At 51.5% G+C, this 19,805-nt stretch overlaps 1 protein-coding gene across 1 annotated transcript; it reads left to right on the forward strand.

Annotated features, from left to right (window-relative positions):
- The first annotated feature begins 9 nt into the window (after nucleotides 1-9).
- ERRFI1 (ERBB receptor feedback inhibitor 1) lies at nucleotides 10-14,466 on the forward strand. The gene is made up of 4 exons (XM_081871133.1): nucleotides 10-136; nucleotides 9,334-9,518; nucleotides 10,327-10,403; nucleotides 11,841-14,466. Exons 2-4 carry the CDS (start codon nucleotides 9,403-9,405, stop codon nucleotides 13,034-13,036), a joined length of 1,389 nt encoding a protein of 462 aa, XP_081727259.1. The 5' UTR covers nucleotides 10-136; nucleotides 9,334-9,402; the 3' UTR covers nucleotides 13,037-14,466.
- Nucleotides 14,467-19,805: the final 5,339 nt, after the last annotated feature.

Consider the following 19,805-nt stretch of genomic DNA (forward strand, 5'->3'; position numbering starts at 1 on the left):
CTGCGTCTCTCGTCCGCCTTCATTGAGCCAGGAAGTCGCGGTCGGGAGAGGTGCCGGGAGGTGGCAGCGGCGGCGCGTGCGCAGTAACGACGCTGCGGGGAGACGGGACATGTCGAGCCCCGGCGCTGCCCTACGGGTAAGGGCGGGAGGCAGGCTGCGTGAACGGAGAGGACGTGAGGATTCGGGGACACGTGTAGATTTTTTTTTTTGATGGCGTCAGCATAGCCCGGGCCGGGGCAGTGCAAACGCAGCGGCGCCTCGCTGGGGCGGGCTGGAGACTTGGGGTGGCGACGGAGCGCCCGACGGGGCTTCGCCTCTTCGCGGGTCAGATGCTGATGCTGCTGCCGCCGCCGCCACTGCGAAGGGGCGAGAGCGCGACCCGCCTTGCCCGCCGCTCGGTTCCCTCCCGCCAAGGTTGGCCGGGCTGTGCCGTCCTGCCCGTCGAGGCAGCCTCCGCCTGCGGAAGGGCGGCTTAGTCATCCCCGCCCTGGAAGGAGGACCGGCGGCTGCGGCTGCGGCGGAGAGGAGGGCGACGGGGCACCTGCCGCGCAGGTAGGGCGAGGGCCGTTGCCACGCAACCGCCCGGGCGGAGGCGGCGAGCTGCTGCCCGACGGGGCCTCCCTGTCTCCTCTGCCGCCTGCCCTTCGCTCCCTGGCCCGCTCCCGAAGGGCTTCTCCGGTGCACGGACCCGGGCGGGTCTCTTCCTGCCGCGGCAGCTGTGGAGCGCAAGCCCGCCCTCCGCTCCCACCTCTTCGGGATCGGTGCCTTCAGCAGTGGCGAAAACGTTTTGCACAGGATGCAGAGGAGAGGGACTTGGGGGACACCTGGACCGCGACGTCACCCCCCCCCCTTCTTGTGCCTGCGCGGTGTCAGGCTCCCTTGTCGCCGCCTGGCTGGGAAACTGAGGCACTGGCAGGGAAAGGCTGGTGGGGCAAACGGCAGCCATTGTCTCACTGGTGCCAGCCTCTGGTCTGGGGCAGAGGAGGGGTCCCTGCAGCGGGAGCAGCGCAAGGTGGTGGGTGGCAGCTTGAGCTGCCACTGAGCCCCAGGCCTCCTCTGCATCTTGGGTTTCCATGACATTTTCCTTAGAAGCTGTTATTTTCCTGTGATCCAAATGATAGCAGTCAAACATGAAAGAGGGAGCGATTTCTGTGCCTGTTTTCTCTGGCCTTGGAAGCTTGGTGCTTGCCATTTCTTCCTAGGTGCAGATAGGGCTGTCCTGGTTGGTCCCGTTGGGGTGACTGTTGACGCCAGTTAAGGTTAGGTTGTCTCTCAGCCCCTGCATATGTCTGCTTGGACATGAGCATCACGAAGGTTGCTGTGCAAGCGCATTGAGGACTACAGCCTTAAATCCCTAATTTTTGAAACCTGGTGTTGCACCCTGGCTGTGCCTCAAGAGGTCTTGTGCACAATGGCCTTTAAATGGCTTGACCAGCATGCTGCTTCATCTCTGCCTGCAGGTTTTCAGTTCTTAATATTTGCTGGGTTGGGGTGAATTCTGCACCTCCGCCGGTTTATAGAAAGGCGTGTTTCGCCAAGGCAGAAGGTAGGGCCAGTTCCGAGGGGGCAGAACAGTGCACTTGAGGCCACAGGGCGTTATTTCTGAAGATGGTTCTGCTACTGTGACGGCCCTTGGTGCAGCAAATTCCCTTACTCTTGAGAAGGCACATTTGCTGAGGGGCACTGTTGATATGTGTACTTGTATGCATTGCTTTTTGTGCTTGTTGGACTCCCAACTTGCAGCAGCTGGCATAACCAGTGGTCACTGAGACATAATGGCAGCTGGAGTTCTGCAACACATTGCTGAGGGTACCAGCTCAGAACTATTCAGATAGGAAAGGGGGTGGATTTGGGGATTTAGTGTGTTCCAGATCCTTGTGCTGGAAACGGAGAGTGGTCAGACTTTCCCTCTGTGGGCAAAGGCCCCTCAGGACTGGCCAGGAGCCTGCCCATGTTCTCAAGTGTGCAAGCACCAGGCTAGTTGAGTGAGAAGAGACTTTGGTGTAAAATTGCTTTGCCTTATCTTGCTGAAATCTGCAAGGGGTGTGTGTTTGAAAGCAGCTAATGTGTTGGACCAGCCTCCCGTAGTTGGCTGAGGCTGATGGGACTTGTAGTCCAACAAATCTGGAGGCAGCAGGCGGGCGAAGGCTGACTTCTATCCTGGGCTGATCAATCTTGTTCTTTAATGGTTTTGATTCTGGTCAGTCAGAGGGAGAGGGAGGCATCTGACAACCCCCGAACTCTAAAGGGGCGAAGAATCTTCTACTGCTTCTTTGGCAACAAATGTGGAGTCTATTATCACTGCTGTCTAATGTGGGAGCTCTCATAAGTTGTCACGTCCAGGGGACACACACACACACACACACACACACACACACACCAAGTTTCTTCTTTAATTGATTTAATTTTTTTAAAAAACAATTGCATCTTCAGAGTCAATCTGACAAAGATGTTGGAGAGTCCAAGTTGCATTTCTTGTGCAGAAAATACACACTTGCCACAATGTACTTCCCCAGTTTCATTGTGGAGATGTAAGCATCTACAAAGTGGGTTGAGTTCTGTTGTGTTGGATATCCCATGTCTGTTCCAGTTCTTACCATGAGGCCAAAGGTGATAAACTGGCCTCCAAACATCCTCTATTTATGGGTGGGTGGGAGAGCTTTGGTCATCAGTGCTTCTCAACATCTGAGATGCCAAACTAACTTCTGAGCTTTGGAGTAGCTTTAAGGCTCATATCACAGACAGGACAATTGTGGTGGAGATTCCTCCCAGAGGCAGGCCAGGGGGAAGATTTGAACCAGGGACTTCAGAAGTCAGCCTCTTAGCTGTGCTTCTCCCTCCCAAGCAGCCCCCTTCCACTTTTGGGGTCATTTCCAGGGATACACACCATTGCCAGGGTCCATGACCCCGGGGTCCTTCTGCAAGCAAAATCCAGCCTAAACCCCCACTGTGCTCACCACTCAGTGTTGAAAATGCAAGAGGAAAGGTGGCTCTTCTTTCCTAAATAAGGGGTTCCTTGAGACAAGGAAGGCCACGTTGGGTTTCAGGAGCTTATCAGCTCCCAAGAAAGAAAGGTCCGCTTTGTTGCTGTCCATCCAGCAAGGGATTCCCTCTTGGACTCACCAGACCATCTCCCAATTCCTTGCATGTCTATCTCTTCACCGCCACCCCAAATCCTGGTCTTGCTTTGCTCAATTCTTCTGCCTCAGATATAAGTTTTCTTTCTGCATCTCTGAACAAACCCAGGGCTTGCTCTTGTGCTCTCATAGGTTTGGGGGGGGGGAGGGACATACCAGAGTTTGTAAGTATGTGCAGAGTTCAGCGTCCATGTAGGGAGAAGTCAAGGGTTTAGCCCTTGTGGGCTTGTTTGGCATGTGAGGATATCTGGGGAGCTCTTCAAAAGGCACTGTGGTGCAGGACTCCATAAAACACGAGTGCCCCTTAGAGTTGGAAGGGACCCCGAGTGTCTGGGAAAACCCAGCCAGATGGGCAGGGTATAATTAAATTATTATTATTATTATTATTATTATTATTATTATTATTATTATTATTTCCAGGCCTCTGCAATGCAGGAGTCCTGTATGGAAATCGAACCTGTGACCTTGGCAGTATCAGAACTACACTCTAACCAACCAAGCTAACCTCAAGGATAAATGACGTATTTGAGTCCAGTAACGTTATCTGGGTGCATTTTCAGGAGTTTCACGGGTGGTGCTGGTTGTTTTGCAGAATTTAGCTTTTCGTGGCCGAATTTTGCCTCCATTGTCAAACCCTCACCATCATCTTCTCCGATCTTCTTTCTCTGCTGCCTTTTGCATTGATCTGTGCACTGCCCCTTGGCTGTCAAAATCCCCTCCCACCTGTGCATTTCTCCCTTGAAAATTCAACCCCGCTCCCTTTGGGGTTTCTAGGGCTCTGCTCCTTCTGTGTCCCCAGGCGGTCGGATGTTTCTGTGGGTCAGCCTGTTCCATATGCTCAGTATGCTACACCTCTTCCAGCGTGCAGGAGACATGCCTTGTGCCCAGGCGCATAGGCCCACGTGCAAAAGCCCTGTTGGGTTCCTGAGCATCAGACATGTGGACCAGGACACACCTGCTTCCCCTTTCACAATTGCACTCCTCTCTGTGTGTGGGTGGCTGCAGCTGGCAATAGCCCTAGCAACTTCAGGAAATAAAGAGATGCTCTTGCATGTTGGACAGGGTCTTGTTAAGGTTTCTTGTGTTGCTCTGCAGAGGCAGGTAGTCTTGTGGAAGGACTGCAGAGGAGCTGGAAGGTATAGCTGGACAGCCCTGGGCACTCGCACCTCACAAGACTTCCCCACTGCTTCTCATATTTACTCCCGAATCTGAGCAAACAAACAATCAGGTTTTCTCTGGATTGACGTTTGCTCTGATTAATTGCCTAAAGATGAGGGCTTTCCTGGGCAAAACAGCTCGGACCGAGTTCCTAGGAAGTGTGGGGAAAGCAGGAATCTGCTCAGACAGCTCTCAGTTTATTTTACTGCCTTCCCTCGACACTCAAAAGTGGCGAGCAAGCAGCCTTGAAACACTGCAACACCCTCCAGCATTTGCAAGCAGCACTTGGAGGGGAAACCACAGGAAATTATAAACGCAGGAATTGAGCGGCATCAGGAAACTGGTTTTTTCAGGCTCTCCTCACCTTAAGAGTCCAGGGGTGGGGGAACGGAACAGGAAGCCTGTTGAGGTTTGAGTTGAGTGGTGTGGCTTGCTGTGGGCGGCTGATCCCTTCATTATTTTAAAGAGTAGCGGGTGGGTGGGAAGATACTTTAGCAGGACTGAATGGTGGTACGGAGGGGAGGGGCCAGCAGGCTACAGCTGCAGAAGCCCAGGTGTCTGTTGCAACCTGGAGCCCCGGATGTCCTGGCATCATCTACCTGTGAGCAAAATCCTGCAAGGCTGACGCCACTGGAGATTACGTAAGGGGCTGCACAGCTCTCCTTTTATGAATTCTAGGAAGGACATGGTACGTGCTACTTGCCAACAGTCCAGTTTGCACTGGTGGGGGGGGGCGTTTCCTCTTCCCTCCCTCCCTCCCTCTCTCCTGGGTTTTATTGGGATCTCAGGAGCGTGTTTTGCGAAAGTGCCTCTGAGTTCAGCTCTGGATAAATCTCAACGGGAGGAGGAGGAGGAAATGATGTCATGTGGTTGTCAAGCAGGGAAGAGCTGCAGGCTGGGTTTGATGAGTTGGCTGCTAGTAATGGGTCCCTCCCTCCCTCCCTCTTTTGAGATTTACTCATGATACTCGGTGGTTAAGCAGGCAAAATTAGGTTACCACTAGAGAGAAAGAGAAGCAGCAGCTGCCTCCACCTCCGCCTCCTCTTCCTCCCCGTGCAAAAGGCAGGCTGGATAAATGCAGCTCTGTGTTCCCCCGAGGGCAGCATGGCGCCTCTCCCGGCACCCTGGCTGAACCACAGGAAGGAATCCCGGTTTTTTTTATCTTGCCAGCCACTTGCTGTGGCCACAGGAAGGTTTCTTGGCTGGCTGTCCTCTGCCTGATTTATTTATTTTTTTGGCTCTTCCTGCAAGATTCCCACCCACCTCCCTTCCTACTTTGCAGATCTCCATCTACTCCTTTTATGTGTTGACAGCATCGCAGGGCCTTTGAATATGTTTCATTGGAAGCAAGCAGTTAAAACAAAAACCCAGTGCTCTAATAAATGCTACAGTACAGTGGTACCTCGGGTTAAGAACTTAATTCGTTCCGGAGGTCCGTTCTTAACCTGAAACTGTTCTTAACCTGAGGTACCACTTTAGCTAATGGAGCCTTCCGCTGCTGCTGCACCGCTGCCATGCGATTTCTGTTCTCATCCTGAAGCAACGTTCTTAACCCGAAGTACTATTTCTGGGTTAGCGGAGTCTGTAACCTGAAGCGTCTGTAACCTGAAGTGTCTGTAACCCGAGGTACCACTGTACAGGCAGCCTGTTTAAAGCATCCTTGAGATAGGTTTGGATTTCAGCTGACTTGCAAGTCATTGACCATTCATCCCACCCAATTTTTTCGCCCCCCAAAGGGGACCTGAGATATGTGGCTTCCGGGAATGTCTGTATCCCATTGGTGGGAGCTGGTGGTCAGTGTTGTGGACTGGGAGCTGCCCCCATGACTGCCCTGTAAGAATTGAGGGCAGCTGAAGGTTCTCTGAAACTCTGGCTCTCATTAAGAGAGGAAAGAGGCAGTGGCTGGAGCCCAGGGCAGGAGGAATTGGAATCGCCTCCTGGGAACCTGGCAAAGAACTTTCCTCCCTGGGCTGCTTTGATGCCGCAAAAGGACAAAGTTGTTATGGACTGACTGCCTGGACACTTCCTCCCCCCACCCCACCCTCACCTCGTGTATTCAGAATTTGGACACACAGCGGCTTCCTTCAGGGCTTTCAGCCTTCACCTGACTGTGCGTTTTTGTGCTGCCTCACTTTGGGTCCCGTTTTTGCATTTTCTGGGCCATAATCCAATTTGTAGTTTTGGCTCTCCCTTCTAAGGGGGAGGGCAGAGCCTGGGTGCCTTCCTCTATGTTCCTTTGCTTTTACTGTTACACTTTTCATCAGCATCCTGGGCGCTGGTCAGAGTAGCAGAGATGAGTCTCTGCCCCAAGGAGCCACAATTGAAGGGAGCAACCCCTTGCTCCCTCTCCCTGAAGAAAGTTTTGTTTTCTTGTAAGCTTACAGACTGTTTAAAAGTCACCTGCTGCACTACCTGCCTCAGCGACAGTTTCCGCATTAATTTTGTGGGTATCTTGTAAATCCTACCCACCCATCCCCCACCGTCAGAGTCTTTTCCTGACTGCATAACTTGAAACTCCAGGAAGTGCACTCAGGATACTAATTTTGTTGCCTTCTAAAAAGAATTAGGTTGGGGCAATTGGAAGCATTTGCTGCAAATCCCTGAACTGTGCCCAGAGCTATGGGAGCCCCGGATACCTGGTTCCCTGCACCCAGGGGGTGCGCGCACTGTTATTTAATGATTTCAAAGCGACCTCGACATAAGGCACCCATATTTAGCACCAGAAGTCAGCTGCTGCTGCTATGATGATGATGATGATGATGATGATGATGATGATGATGAGAGCCAGCCTCGGCATCAATAATATCAGCACCATTCTAATGGTGCAGCAATAAAACTGCTAGCACATTTGCAAAGCTAAGCAGTGCCTGATATGGTTTCAAACTGGATTGGGAACCGCATTTTGAGATTGCTTTATTGGAGAGGGTTGGACTGGATGACCTTTGGGGGTCCCCTCCAGTTCTGTGATTCTGTCCCTCCATTTTGGTGAGCTTTGAGCTGGCTGACTTCTCTCTCTCTCTCTCTCTCTCTCTCTCTCTCTCTCCCCCTCCCTCCCTCCCTCCCTCCCTCCCCCCCATCCCAGTTTGGCTCTTATAGCATTGCTGGTGCCCCTTTCTTGGTGGCTTCCATTTGTAGAAAATGGGTTTACGTCTGCTCCACTTTCTTTTGAGGAGGGAGGAACTGGGCAATAAAACCATCCCCAACCCCACCCCACCTACCCCCGCCACAGCCGCCAGACTCCTGAAAAAGGCCAGGGAGTGGGAGGATCTTTCCGTCCTCGCCGATGTGCTGATGGCAGTGGAGGCTCTGCATTCCAGAACGGTTTCAAAACGAGAGCTGGTTGCACAACACCCCTGCGGGCGCTGCAGGGGGCAGGCTGGCACAAGGTGTTCTGTGCTTTCCAGGTTTGGCACAGCACACGGAGGGATTTTCATATAGCCTGAACAAAAGGTTGCAGGTGGCCTGAGCCCCACAGCCTGGGGGGGGGCAGCGGGGCCATTAACAAGTGTCCTGGGGAGTGTGTCCACCTCTTGGCTTTCGCAAGATGGCAGATGGGGTCTGTTTGTCCAGAAGGTTACCTGCCCCATCTCTTCAGAGGGGTGGAGGGAGGTTCTTACGTTTATTTTGATGGGCCTGTGCCTTGTGCTGGAAACATAAAGTGGTACCTCGGGTTGAATACTTAATTCGTTCCGGAGGTCCGTTCTTAACCTGAAACTGTTCTTAACCTGAAGCACCACTTTAGCTAATGAGGCCTCCTGCTGCCGCTGCGCTGCCGGAGCACTATATCTGTTCTCATCCTGAAGCAAAGTTCTTAACCTGAGGCACTATTTCTGGGTTAGCGGAGTCTGTAACCTGAAGCGTCTGTAACCCGAGGCACCACTGTACTTTATTTTGCAATGCTGATATACCGTGTTTTGATTAGAAAGAAAGTGCCAATTTGCAGTGCCGAGAGGAGGAGGGGCAGGGAGCAGGGTTTGAAATTTGCCACGCACTTTTTGTACCTGTCTATCGGCCACTTGCGGCCAAGTGTAGATGCCCGGGCCCCAGGATGGCCCCTGGTTTCTCTACCATCTGAAGGCGCATGCCTGGAGATCCTTGGATCTTGACTGTTTTCACACTCTAGCAATGCATCCTGTAGAATTCCATCTGTTATTTTTTATCTGCACAATCGGAATGAATTTCGGGAACCGAAATGTCGTATTGAAACACGGCTCCCTAAATGGGGACTAGGCGTTACGCGTTGGCGGCTGTAACCCTGGTTTAAGGAGCTGTTTGGCGCCTAACTTATATGGCTGATTTAAATATCTGAGCACTGCCAAAGGAGCGCGCTCTCTTTCTCTTATACTCTTCCAAACCCAGTGTCATTTAAAGCAGCTGGGGGGAGGGGGGGGAGAGATTGGGTGCAGGTAGCAGTGCCAGGAAGGAGTCTGCACTGGGGATATGGGAGATGTAGCCACTTCCGCACTCTCTGAATCCTACCATCACCAAGAGGCTCCCTTGAAGCTTTAAAACTGGGCTCGGGAACCTGAGGATCTGTGGACCAGTGACAATGGGAGCCAGAGCCCAGCAATATCTAGATGTCCATTCAGGTTCCCCTATCACCCTCCCCTTTAAACAAAACATCAGGAAACCTGACGGTGGCGTTTCCTGCCTTACCTATTGCAAGCATATGTGAAAATGTTTGCACACTCCGAGTGAGGGCAGTGCTTCCTGCCGTCGCTCTGAACAGGCTATGTAATACGATCGCGCCAGGGCTCAAATCGTGGTGTGTATGGGGGAGGAAGGGTAGCGCTCCAGGGTTCCCTCCCAGAGATGCCGCTGGGGATTGACGCAGGAACCTTCTGCACTCCAAGCAGGTGCTCTGCCACTGAACTGAGTTACAAGGACGGCCTTTGACATAGAATTGCTATACAAGCCAGCTTCTCCTTCTGCTGGCTGCTGTGAGCCTTGAAAGGTTCTTCCTGGGTTGACCCTTTGTTGGCTCTGCTGCATGGGACTAACACACCCTTGTTTGTCTGTCTCCCCCTCTCTTTTAAAGGCTGCTAAAGTAGCTGGCTACCTGGCGAGGACAGTGGACTTCTGAAAGCGCTGACGTCAGCCAAGCAGCATGTCCACGGCCGGCATTGCAGCTCCAGAGATGAGAGTCCCCTTGAAGAGCAGCTTCCTCCACAAGGGGCAAGGCATTGGGAGCCTCAAGCCCTGTTGGGGAGGCCATTTTGAAAAGTGAGTCTTCCTTCAGGGAGGGTACCAGATCTTTTCTCCCACTCACATCACTTTCTTGCACTTGGGTATGGGCTAGTGATGGTGGTTGGGCCTTTTGCGGCGGTCTCTTCTTCACCTACTGATTCCCTCCTGTCTCTCCTGGAAAGTATCCGGTCAGGTTTAAGGTGCTGGTTTGACCTTTAAAGCCCTTTGTGGCTTAGGGCCCTCGTATTTATGGGACTGCCTCTCCTGGTATGCCCCGCAGAGGACCTTAATCTCCATGAATAATCATAGTTTAGAGGTCCCGGGCCCTAAGGAAGTCAGATTATCCTCCACCAGGGTCAGGGCCTTCTCAGTGATGGCTCCGACCTGGTGGACTGCTCTGTCCCATGAGACCAGGGCCCTGCAGGATTTAACCTCCTTCCGCAGGGCCTGTAAGACAGAGCTATTCTGCCTGGCTTTCAATTTGAACTTAGCCTGATCTTTTATTCCCCTTCCTTCCCTCTCCCTCCCCTTTTTATGAAGATTACCTGCTCTGGGATCCCACAGCTAATTCTCCCCTGGTCTCCTTGCTGGCCCAAATAGGACTAATTTAGCCAGCTAGCCCTGGTGATCATCTAATGTTTATTGGATGGATTTCCCCCCTAAATTGATTTTTGAATTCTGAATTTATTGTTATTTACGTTTTATACTGTATTTTATGCTGTTTTTTTGTTGCATCAATTAAGTGTTTTAAATTTGTTGTTAGCTGCCCTGAGCCTGGTTTTCTGAACCGGGAAGGGCGGGTTATAAATAAAAAATTTATTTATTTATTTATTTATTTATTCAGCCCTTTCTTTAACATGGAGCCCGTAGCAATGGCCTACAATCTGAACTCGTCCGCACAGCATCACTTAACGTCCATCGGTAGGTACCTGGCTCCGCCGTCAACCTCAGATTTATTTGTGTTGCAGCTCAGAACTCTTCAGTTGTCACTCCCCCTCCTCCTTCCACCAGCAATTTGGTTCCTGAAGATACCCGCTTTTTTATTATTATTGAAGAGGAAGAGGAAGGTTAGCAGGCAGCAGAAAAACCAGCAGTCTTGACAGCCAGAGCCTTGGAGTGCCCCATGCTGTCTTGCTTTTAATAATAATAATAATAATAATAATAATAATAATAATAATAATAATAATAATAATAATAAACAACAAAATATACCAAGAATAAGGAACATAAAGAAATAGTGTTACAGCAACTTGAAGGCAGCATTGCCACCGAGTTCGTTGTTCCAGAAAGTTACAAAAAACCCACACCATACTTTCCATAAACTTGTTAGGATAGTTTATATGCATTATTTTGTAACAAGTAACCTTAAGCATAGTTATTACAGACCAAATCGTATCAGTCTGTTCAGATGTAGTAGGAGATAGGCTTTTGCCCGAATTTTTTAGCTGTAATCTTAGCAGCGGTTAATCGGGTTTTGAACACCGTTTCTTGATCGTTTACTGGAATAACGTGTTTTAGATAGCCAAGCAGAAATATTTTCGGTTCCGAAGGCATATGATATATGATATCCTAACACATTGGAGATACTGGCCTGAATGGATTTCCAGGTATTTCTATTTGAGAACAGTTCCAAAAGATGTATATGTGAACTGCTTTATTTAATCTGCGTCTCCAGCATTTATCTGATCCTATCTATAGATCAATTTAAAAGGTGTTAAATACCATTGAGTGAAGGTTTTAAAATAGTTCTCCTGAAATTATATTAGAACGGAAGTTGTCTGAAATCCAGTTCCATTCTTTCCTGGCTGTTCTTTGATCTAAATCCTCATATATGTTATAAATATTATATGCATGTATATCTAGATCTGACTATATACATGTGTGCAGCTGAGTGCACAATTGAGGCCGAATGGCTCTAAGGTCAGGGAGGCTTGTGATACCTCACCCAGCAGTGGCTGAGAGGGATGGAGTCAAGGAGGGGCTTTTGCCATGTGTGTGAGGCTCCCAGAGGCACCCAGTTGTCCACTTTGGACGCTGGGCCCTACTTGGGCTCCATCCAGCCCCTTTTAATAGACTTGCAGAGTTCTCACGGGACCCCAACAACCATCTAGTCATCTAAGAACATGGCAGAGGAGACGGCGTCTATCCATATCTCCTAGCCAGTGGGGCCTCCATGTTCAGAAGCTGTCTACCAGTCTCAATAAATGCCATGTGCTGGCAACGAACAGCCGGGTGTATCTGGCTTTCTCCACTCCAGCAGCCACGCTCTCCCCCCCCCCCCCATTTGAGGAAAGTTGTGCATGAGGTGCCCTGTGTCTTGAGATTAGCAACTCACCCTTCTTTCCCTCTTCCTCTCAGGCCACATTTCAGACCCTGATCCAGCACAGAACGGCGGCAGCGACAAGCCCAGCCCCAACGGCGAGAGGCCAGAGGATCGCGGCCTAGTCCCCGCCTTTGGCAGACTCTCCCTCGCCGCGTCCAACGAGGGGGCTCCCCCCACCCCCACCAAGGGCGGGCCGTCGTTCTCCTTCCCCCCAGCGCCTCCGGGAGCCGAGCGCAGCACCCGCCCACTTCCCCCACTGCCCATCCCGGAGGATTTTGTGCACGACGACGTGGACCGGGAGGTGGAGTTCCTCACCAGCTCTGACACAGACTTTTTGCTGGAGGAGTGCAGCAGCCCTGCCTTCAAGCCCGCCACCTATGGCAGGCGGAGCTTCCGGGGCTGCGGGCAAATAAACTACGCTTACTTCGACGCCCCAGCGGGATCGAAGGCGGAAGAGCCTCCCTCCGCTAAGCAGAGCGGGTGTCCGGCCGGTGTCTGTGCTGCTGCTGCTGCTGCTGCTGCTGCTGCTGTTCCTCCTCCTCCTCCTCCTCTGGCTCCCACGGCGCATCAGCTCCACCGCCGGTTGCGGCGTTCGCATTCCGGGCCAGCCGGGTCCTTCCACAAACCGGTGGTGAGGGTCTCCAGCCACTTCCGCCGGGCATCTCCCAGCTCGGACGACGACAAGCCTGAGGTCCCGCCCAGGGTGCCCATCCCGCCCAGGGTGCTGAAGCCTGACTACCGGAGGTGGTCCGCCGAAGTGGCTTCGAGCGCCTACAGCGACGAGGACAAACCGCCCAAGGTCCCCCCGAGGGAGCCTCTGTCCTGCAGCAACTCCCGCACGCCCAGCCCCAAGAGCCTGCCCTCGTACCTCAACGGCATCATGCCGCCCACCCAGAGCTTTGCCCCGGACCCCAAGTACGTCAGCAGCAAAGCGCTGCAGCGGCAGCACAGTGAGGGCTCGGGCAGCCGGGTGCCCTGCATCCTGCCCATCATCGAGAACGGCAAGAAGGTCAGCTCCACCCACTACTACCTACTGCCCGAAAGGCCCCCCTACCTGGACAGGTACGAGAAGTTCTTCCGGGAAGCGGAAGAGGGCAGCAGCCTGAGCGCGGAAGGGCAGCTGCCGCCGTCCCTGTGGCCAGAGGCTCCGGAAGGGGAGGCAGCCAGCCTGGCCGGGATGCTGAATGTTCCGGTCAAGCGCAAGCACTTGCCCTGCATGGTGTCTCCGTAGGGAAGAGGGAGCCTCGCGAGGAAGGAGGCATCGGGGAGCTGGCCACAGGCCTTTTGAGGATGAGGAAGAGGGGCAGAAGCCCAGCCCTCCGGCTTCCGGAGAGGAGCAGGGGGAGGCCCCTCTGTCTGGTGCTGCAGCCGCTGCCTGCGTTGGGCTCGGCTGCGTGGCCCTGGCGGTTCTGGCCTGGGAGAGGACTTGGAGGAGGACTTGAGCGTACATAGCCAGCATTGGCCAGTTGTCATTCAATATTCTTAGAGCAAACTTGCATAAGTAGGGAAAGAATTGCACTCTTCCTAACAGGACAAGCTGCTTCGGCTGGAAGCAGAAGAGAAAAGAAGCCCCATTCAGTATTCCTTTTTCTGCACAGTGGTGGCCACAGTGTGTTTCCGCCCCCACCCCCTTAAAAAAAAAACCCTTTCTGCCAATATTTGCTCTTCTCCCACTGGTGGGGAATCCCAGCAGTAATTATCCTTGCGGTGGGAGGAGATTTGGGGGGGGGAGGGCAGCAGGGAAGTTCACCACCCATTTCTGAGCTCGCCTTAGTTTGGATGGGCTGTTCCACATGTTTTAGACTTTTGGTCTGGGGTGGGGAATCTTGCCTCCAGTTCCTAATCTCCACCTACCCACACCCGGCCACTCAGATACTTGCCACAATTCAACTGGTTCTCCTTTACCCACAGCTTCTGGCTTTGATGAAACCCGAGAAGGACTTTTGTGCGCTAGCTTTTGTGGGTTCGGCGCAACTGTGTGTGTCCTTGCAGTTGGGTAGCTGGAGCTCAGGCTGAACAGCACCCTTGGGTGAAGCAGCAACCCCCCTTTCCCCACCACCCCAATGTTTTAAAAAATGGGACCAACTTCTGTTCTCCAGGTAGTGTTGGGAGAATGTGTTTATGCATAGCAGTGAGGCACAAGCTGGTCTTGAGCCTGTCTTGTCCAGTGTTCTGCAGGATGGTGGAAGAGGCTGGGCTCGCGTTGCCAAGTCCTCTTTGAAGGCGGCCCAGTCAGGGTTGGTGAAGGGTGTTGCCGTCTCTCTCCCCACCCCCCTTGCACACTCGCACGCACACCCACACACTTCCACTTGCTCCCGCAGGCCCCAGGGGGACGGTGCTTTCTGGTCAGGGTCCAGCGTGGCCTTGGCTTTTCCCAATGGACGCAACTGCGGTTTACAGTGTAAAATAAAGTTTGCTTGGGGAGTTGTTGTTGCCTCCCACCCCTCTGAAACCGTCTGGGAAGCTGACTTGTTTCTAGTACAAACTCTAAATGAAGGCAATGTTCACATTCTGGAAATAATATTGATAATAATGCACTGAGAGAGGTCCCTCATCAGGTGTACAGTATTGAGGAAGAATGACGTCATTCACTTTGTATTTTGGAATATTTCCGTGTCTTGGATTTTAATAAAGTTATAATGTACTTATTTATGATAACACTACCTCGGCTGCGTCGTCTTGTGTGGGGGCTCTGCTTCCCTTTCGCAAAAGTGGCAGAGCAGCGAGCTCTCGCCGCCTTCACCTCCTCCTCCCTCCTGGTGCATTTTAGGGGTGCGTCTCCTCATCTCCCCGTGTTGGCCAATGAGAAGCTCCCTGGAATCATGCTATGCAGCTTATCAAGATTGGGCAGCTTGCCACCGGTGCTTGGTTTCCAGAGCCACCCAGCACGTGGGCAGGCAGGGTGTGCAACTCCCAGGGTGTTTCTTGACCTGTCCTGCATTGTAATTGTGGTTTCTGGGCTGGTGGTAGGGGCTGACACTTCCAGGACGCGTTGGGGGGGCAAGCCCTGAAGTCTGTTCCCCACCCCACAAAGCCTCTCCCTGGCTGGGCTTGCGTTGTGAGAGCTGTGGGGCAGGTAGAAAGCCCTGGGAGATGGAGGGAGAGAAGGGGGCAGCAGAGGACTCAAGTGGAAGGGGGAGGAAGAGCCTGTACCAAGGTGGGTTGGTAGGATGAGGAGGAAGCCCCTTCTCAGACTTTTAAAGGGGAGATGAACAGGAACCCCATCTCCTTCCCTCTGCAAGTGTGGCTTCTGCCATGCAAATGGTGTGCAGCCACATTAATGCTTCTATCACCTGTTTTGGTGATTGGAAGAAGTCCTGCTCAAGCATTTTGAGTCCTGCCCAAGGGGTTGGCATCTCTCCCCACCCCGTCCTCGAAGCTGCAGCTTGATTTCCATGAAGCCTCTTCTGCCCCCACCCAGGCAGTACATGAAATCCTCCACCACCACTCCCTTTTTCAGAAACATTTCCCTTTTTCCTCGTTTTCTATTATAACACACTTTTTTCTGGAATAGAACTGGGGATGTGTGTGCAGGGGCCGATGACTAGATGCCCTCTGAGCTACTGAACTGATGTCTTAATTTTACTTATAACGAAAACAGGCATGTCTTACACAGCTTTTTAAGAAGAAAACTGTGTGTGCAGCCTAGGAGCATTTTTGCCACCCAGTTATTAACACCTGAGTACCTGAGGCTGTGGAAGGCATTGCTTCAGTGCCTGTAGACAAACTGCCTTGAAGCTCCTTGCAGCCTTCAGCCTTTCTCAACCTGTGGGTCCCCAGATGTTGTTGAACTACAACCCCCATCACCCCTAGCTAGCAAGGCCAGAGCTCAGGGATGATGGGAGTTGTAGTCCAACAACATCTGGGGACCCACAGGTTGAGAACCACTGCTGGCTGCATCTCCACATAGTTAGGGCTGACTCCCCTTGCAGGACTGATGATATCTCTGCTCAGCACCTGCCTTCAGTTCTCAGTGTCTCTTGAGGGAAGGCCATGGACAATTTAAATGGTGCCAGAGCAAGGTGGGCAAAAGACGATGTGCGGTAGATCTGACTCCAAGCATTCAATAATGGAAATACCAAAAAACCACACAGTTGGGCTGGTGGAATTTATAGGAAGGTCGGGAGTTGATGGTCAGAAATGTGTGTTGTGTGGAAGGATGCTCTGAGCTGTACCCAGTTCTGGTACATCAATCAATCAATCAATCAATCAATCAATCAATCAATCATGGGCTTAGAATTATTTAATTCTAGGTATGTGTTTTCCCCCTTGGCTCTGGTGCATGGTTTCCCAAACTTGGGTTTCCAGGTCTTGTTGGACTACAAATCCCATCATCCCTAGCTAGTGGTCAGGGATGATGGAAACGGTAGTCCAAAAACTGCTGGAGACCCAAGTTTCCCTGCTCTGGTGGGCGGATATCTGGGTTCTTGTATGTAGAGGTTGAGATTTGCAGGTTGAGGGCAGAGCCACAGATGCACCAGCCCATGGGCAGAAGAAGGCTGACCTCCCCTGTCCTGGCAGGTTGCTGTGGTGCCCGATTTGGGCCACCGTCTCTCTGCCTCGCCCTCCCTTCCCCTCCTGCTTGATGCTGCAGCAGCACTGCCATAACCGGTGAGCCAAGGAAGATCGTCTTGCTCCTCCTCCTCCTCCTGCTGCTGCAGTGCAGGATGTGACTTGTCAGGCCTCCTGTCTCGCTTGTGCAAATAGCTTCTTGATCACTTACTCAGATACTCAACAGCGAGGGCTTGGCGCTGCCTCAGGAAGGGGAGGTGGGAGGCAGAGGTGCTCCCCAGGAGGTCTGAAGGAGGCCTCCCTGTTAGAGAGGAGAGCGTTCTGTGGGTGGGTGGCAAGAAGAGGTAAGGAGATGCCCTCAGTGGACTGCAGGCAAACTCCACCAAATCTTGCTGCTTGAAGGTCCTGAAAACCACAGCAGAGAATGGGTTTGTTCTGACTTTGCTTTGCCTCCAGGCCCTCTCCTCAGAACCACTGGCCAGTTGGTCCTAAGGCACCCAGGATTTGACCTTCAGCATCAATGTGGGGGAAATTGGGCCAAATTCCCGTGGACAGGCCTTCTGCCTTCTGAGAAATAAAGGCTGGGATTTTCTCCTTGACAGGCATTCGTTTATATGAGAGGGGAAGTGGTGCAGAGACTCAGGAGTAGCACAGACCTTGCCTTGTCCCCCCCCCTGCCATATTAGTGCACCCCCCCCCATCCCATTCTGCAATATGAGAGGATGATCCTATCAATGTGTTTCTCCTCTTCCACAGTGCAGTGCTTACCTGGGGTTGCTTTCCTTTGGAGAAGAGAAGGGTGCAAACTTAGGTTGTCTCTGTAAAGTTTGAGCTTTCCTTTTCTTTCTTTTTTTACAAAATCTGCAAGTGAAACCTGTCTAGTGCACAGCCAGAGCGGTGGTCCTAATCCAGATTCTCCAAAGAGAGGAGGAGACCATCTGTAGGCCATCTCTGCTTCTGTAGGAAGCCACAACGGGTGGCACTGTGGTCTAAGCAACTGAGCCTCTTGGGCTTGCCGATCAGAAGGTTGGTGGTTTGAATCCCCATGACGGGGTGAGCTCCCATTGCCCTGCCCCAGCTCCTGCCAACCTAGCAGATTGAAAGCATGCCAGTGCAAGTAGATAAATAGGTACCGCTGTGGCAGGAAGGTAAATGGCATTTCCATGCGCTCTGGTTTCCATCACAGTGTTCCATTGTGCCAGAAGCGGTTTAGTCCTGCTGGCCACATGACCCGGAAAGCTGTCTGTGGACAAACGCCGGCTCCCTTAGCCTGAAGGCAAGATGAGTGTTGCAACCCCATAGTCACCTTTGACTGGACTTAACTGTCCAGGGGTCCTTTACCATACCTTTTACCTTGTAGGAAGTCACCTTTCTTAAAAGTTCCAGGCCATGAGGTGGGCACCAGTTTCCCATGCGACAAGCCTCATCACTTCTGGAGATGCCTTGAGCTGTAACCCTCACCAGCGATACTTCCATCTTTCTGCTGCTCCCATTCTTCTTCTTATATTGATGCTATAAACAAACCCAAAGTGCAATAGCAAAAGGTTAAAATTACATTGTGGACTTTAGGAAATGTAAATTGAATATTCAGCCACTTATTATTGAGGGGAAGTGCATGGAACAGGTCTCGGTGTTTCGATTTCTGGGAATGGAGTTGAGAGACGACCTAACCTGGGGAGAGAACAGCAAAGACCTGGTGAAGAGAGCACAGCAGAGGTTATATTTTCTGAGAATCCTCTGGGAAAACAAACTCTCAAAGGACCTGTTGATGGCATTTTACCATTGCACTGTGGAGAGCGTACTAACTTATGGTCTGTGTGTGTGGTTTGGGAGCTGCACGGCCAGGGAAAAAACAATGCTATCCAGGGTTGTAAAGACTGCAGAGAGAATTATTGAGTGCACTCTTCCCACCTTAGATCAAATCTATGCTGCCAGGTGCCATAAGAAAGCGGCAGAGATAGCACATGATAGTACGCACCCCGGAAATGATCTCTTTCAGCTTCTGCCTTCTGGAAGAAGGTATAGGGTTATAAAGGCCAGGACTAGCCGCCTGAGAAACAGTTTCTACGTTAATGCAATTCTGGTTCTAAACGCAGCATAAGGGGTCTCTGTAGTATAGTGTATTTTAAAATGGGGTTTTAGAGTTCTTAGGGGTTTTTGAATGTTTTATGTAGTTTTGTAGTAGTTTTATGTAGTTTTGTGTTAGTTTTATGTAGTTTTTATGTAGTTTTATGTAGTTTTTCAATTTCATTGTTCCGCAAGGGACAATGACAATAAAGATATCGTAATCGTAATCGTACATCATACAAAGTAAACAAGCAATAAACAAGAAGAGAAGGAAATGGTAATGGCCCCAATATAAAACCAACACATCCATATTCCCAGAGGTGGCGTGGAGGGTGAACGTTGAGCATCTTGGTCTGAAGCACAGGAAATAATCCCTGAAAAATCCCTGGAAACTCGCAGTTTCTGTGTAGTTTTATTTGGCAATAGCCAAAGTTGGTAAGTTCTACCACCCCCCTGCCAAATGCAGGTTTTTCGAGGGTTATTGAGATCCTAGAGTGCCAGACTTATCTGTCCACACATTCAATAACAGCAATTGTGAGGAAGCCTGATTTAATCGTTCTAGATATTTGCTCTCCCTGTCCTTGCTGCAATTCCCTCTCAACAGGTGGGCTGTGCCCTAAATGGAAGAGGAAAGGGTGAGGGTTAGTTACAGGCTGAGCATGGTACAGCGCCATTGTTAAGTTGTGGGTGAACATATCAGACGACACAGCGATTCTTCAGACAGCTCTTGTTTATTCACAGGCCAGAACAGAACAGAACTGAAGGGTTCAGCCAGCCTGCTTATATAAACTCCACTACAACGCAACAGTAACAACTTTCTGTAACTATCCAATCACTATCCATTTCACTTTCAATTCCTTATTTGCATATGTGGACCTGAGTGAAAGCTATCTACAGTATCCCCCTGCTGACCCAGGATGAGAACTTCAGTACATAGCAGCCATGGCTGCACCAACACTGGTGAAATGCCCTTCTTTTGCACCACAGTGGGCTCCAAATGACATCTTTGAATAGTCTTGAAGGCTGAGTTTTATGCCCTGCGTCTAAGGATCTGCAGGGAAGCAAGCAGAGGGAGGGAGCCAGAACTTGTCACTTGTCACGACCACCGAGACACCTGCTTTGCTAATAGGCTCCTCTCTTTGTTTCTTCAGTTCATTTCCATCCCGCCATTCCTCCAAGGAGCTCAAGGTCCTGAAGGTAATTCTCCACCTCTCCATTTATCCTCGCCGCAACCCTGCAAAGTACCGTATTTTCAGCTCCATAACATGCACTTTTTTCCTCCTTAAAAGTAAGGGGAAATCTGTGTGCGTCTTATGGAGCGAATGGTGCTGCGCAGAGAGGTAGAGCTGCGCAGTGCCCCTTCAGCGAAACGGGAGGAGAAACGGAGCCCCTTCTGTTTCTCCTCCTGCTTTGCTGGAGAG

Source organism: Podarcis erhardii (genome assembly GCF_964252035.2).
Source record: "Podarcis erhardii genome assembly, chromosome: 7".
Taxonomy (NCBI): domain Eukaryota; kingdom Metazoa; phylum Chordata; class Lepidosauria; order Squamata; family Lacertidae; genus Podarcis; species Podarcis erhardii.

Bases quoted from the DNA above. Each gene is read 5' to 3' on its own strand.
- ERRFI1 (XM_081871133.1), top strand. From the start codon at position 9,403: ATGTCCACGGCCGGCATTGCAGCTCCAGAGATGAGAGTCCCCTTGAAG. The intron at 9,519-10,326 runs GTGAGTCTTCCT...TTATTTATTCAG, and splicing joins TGGGGAGGCCATTTTGAAAA to CCCTTTCTTTAACATGGAGC. The intron at 10,404-11,840 runs GTAGGTACCTGG...TCTTCCTCTCAG, and splicing joins GCATCACTTAACGTCCATCG to GCCACATTTCAGACCCTGAT.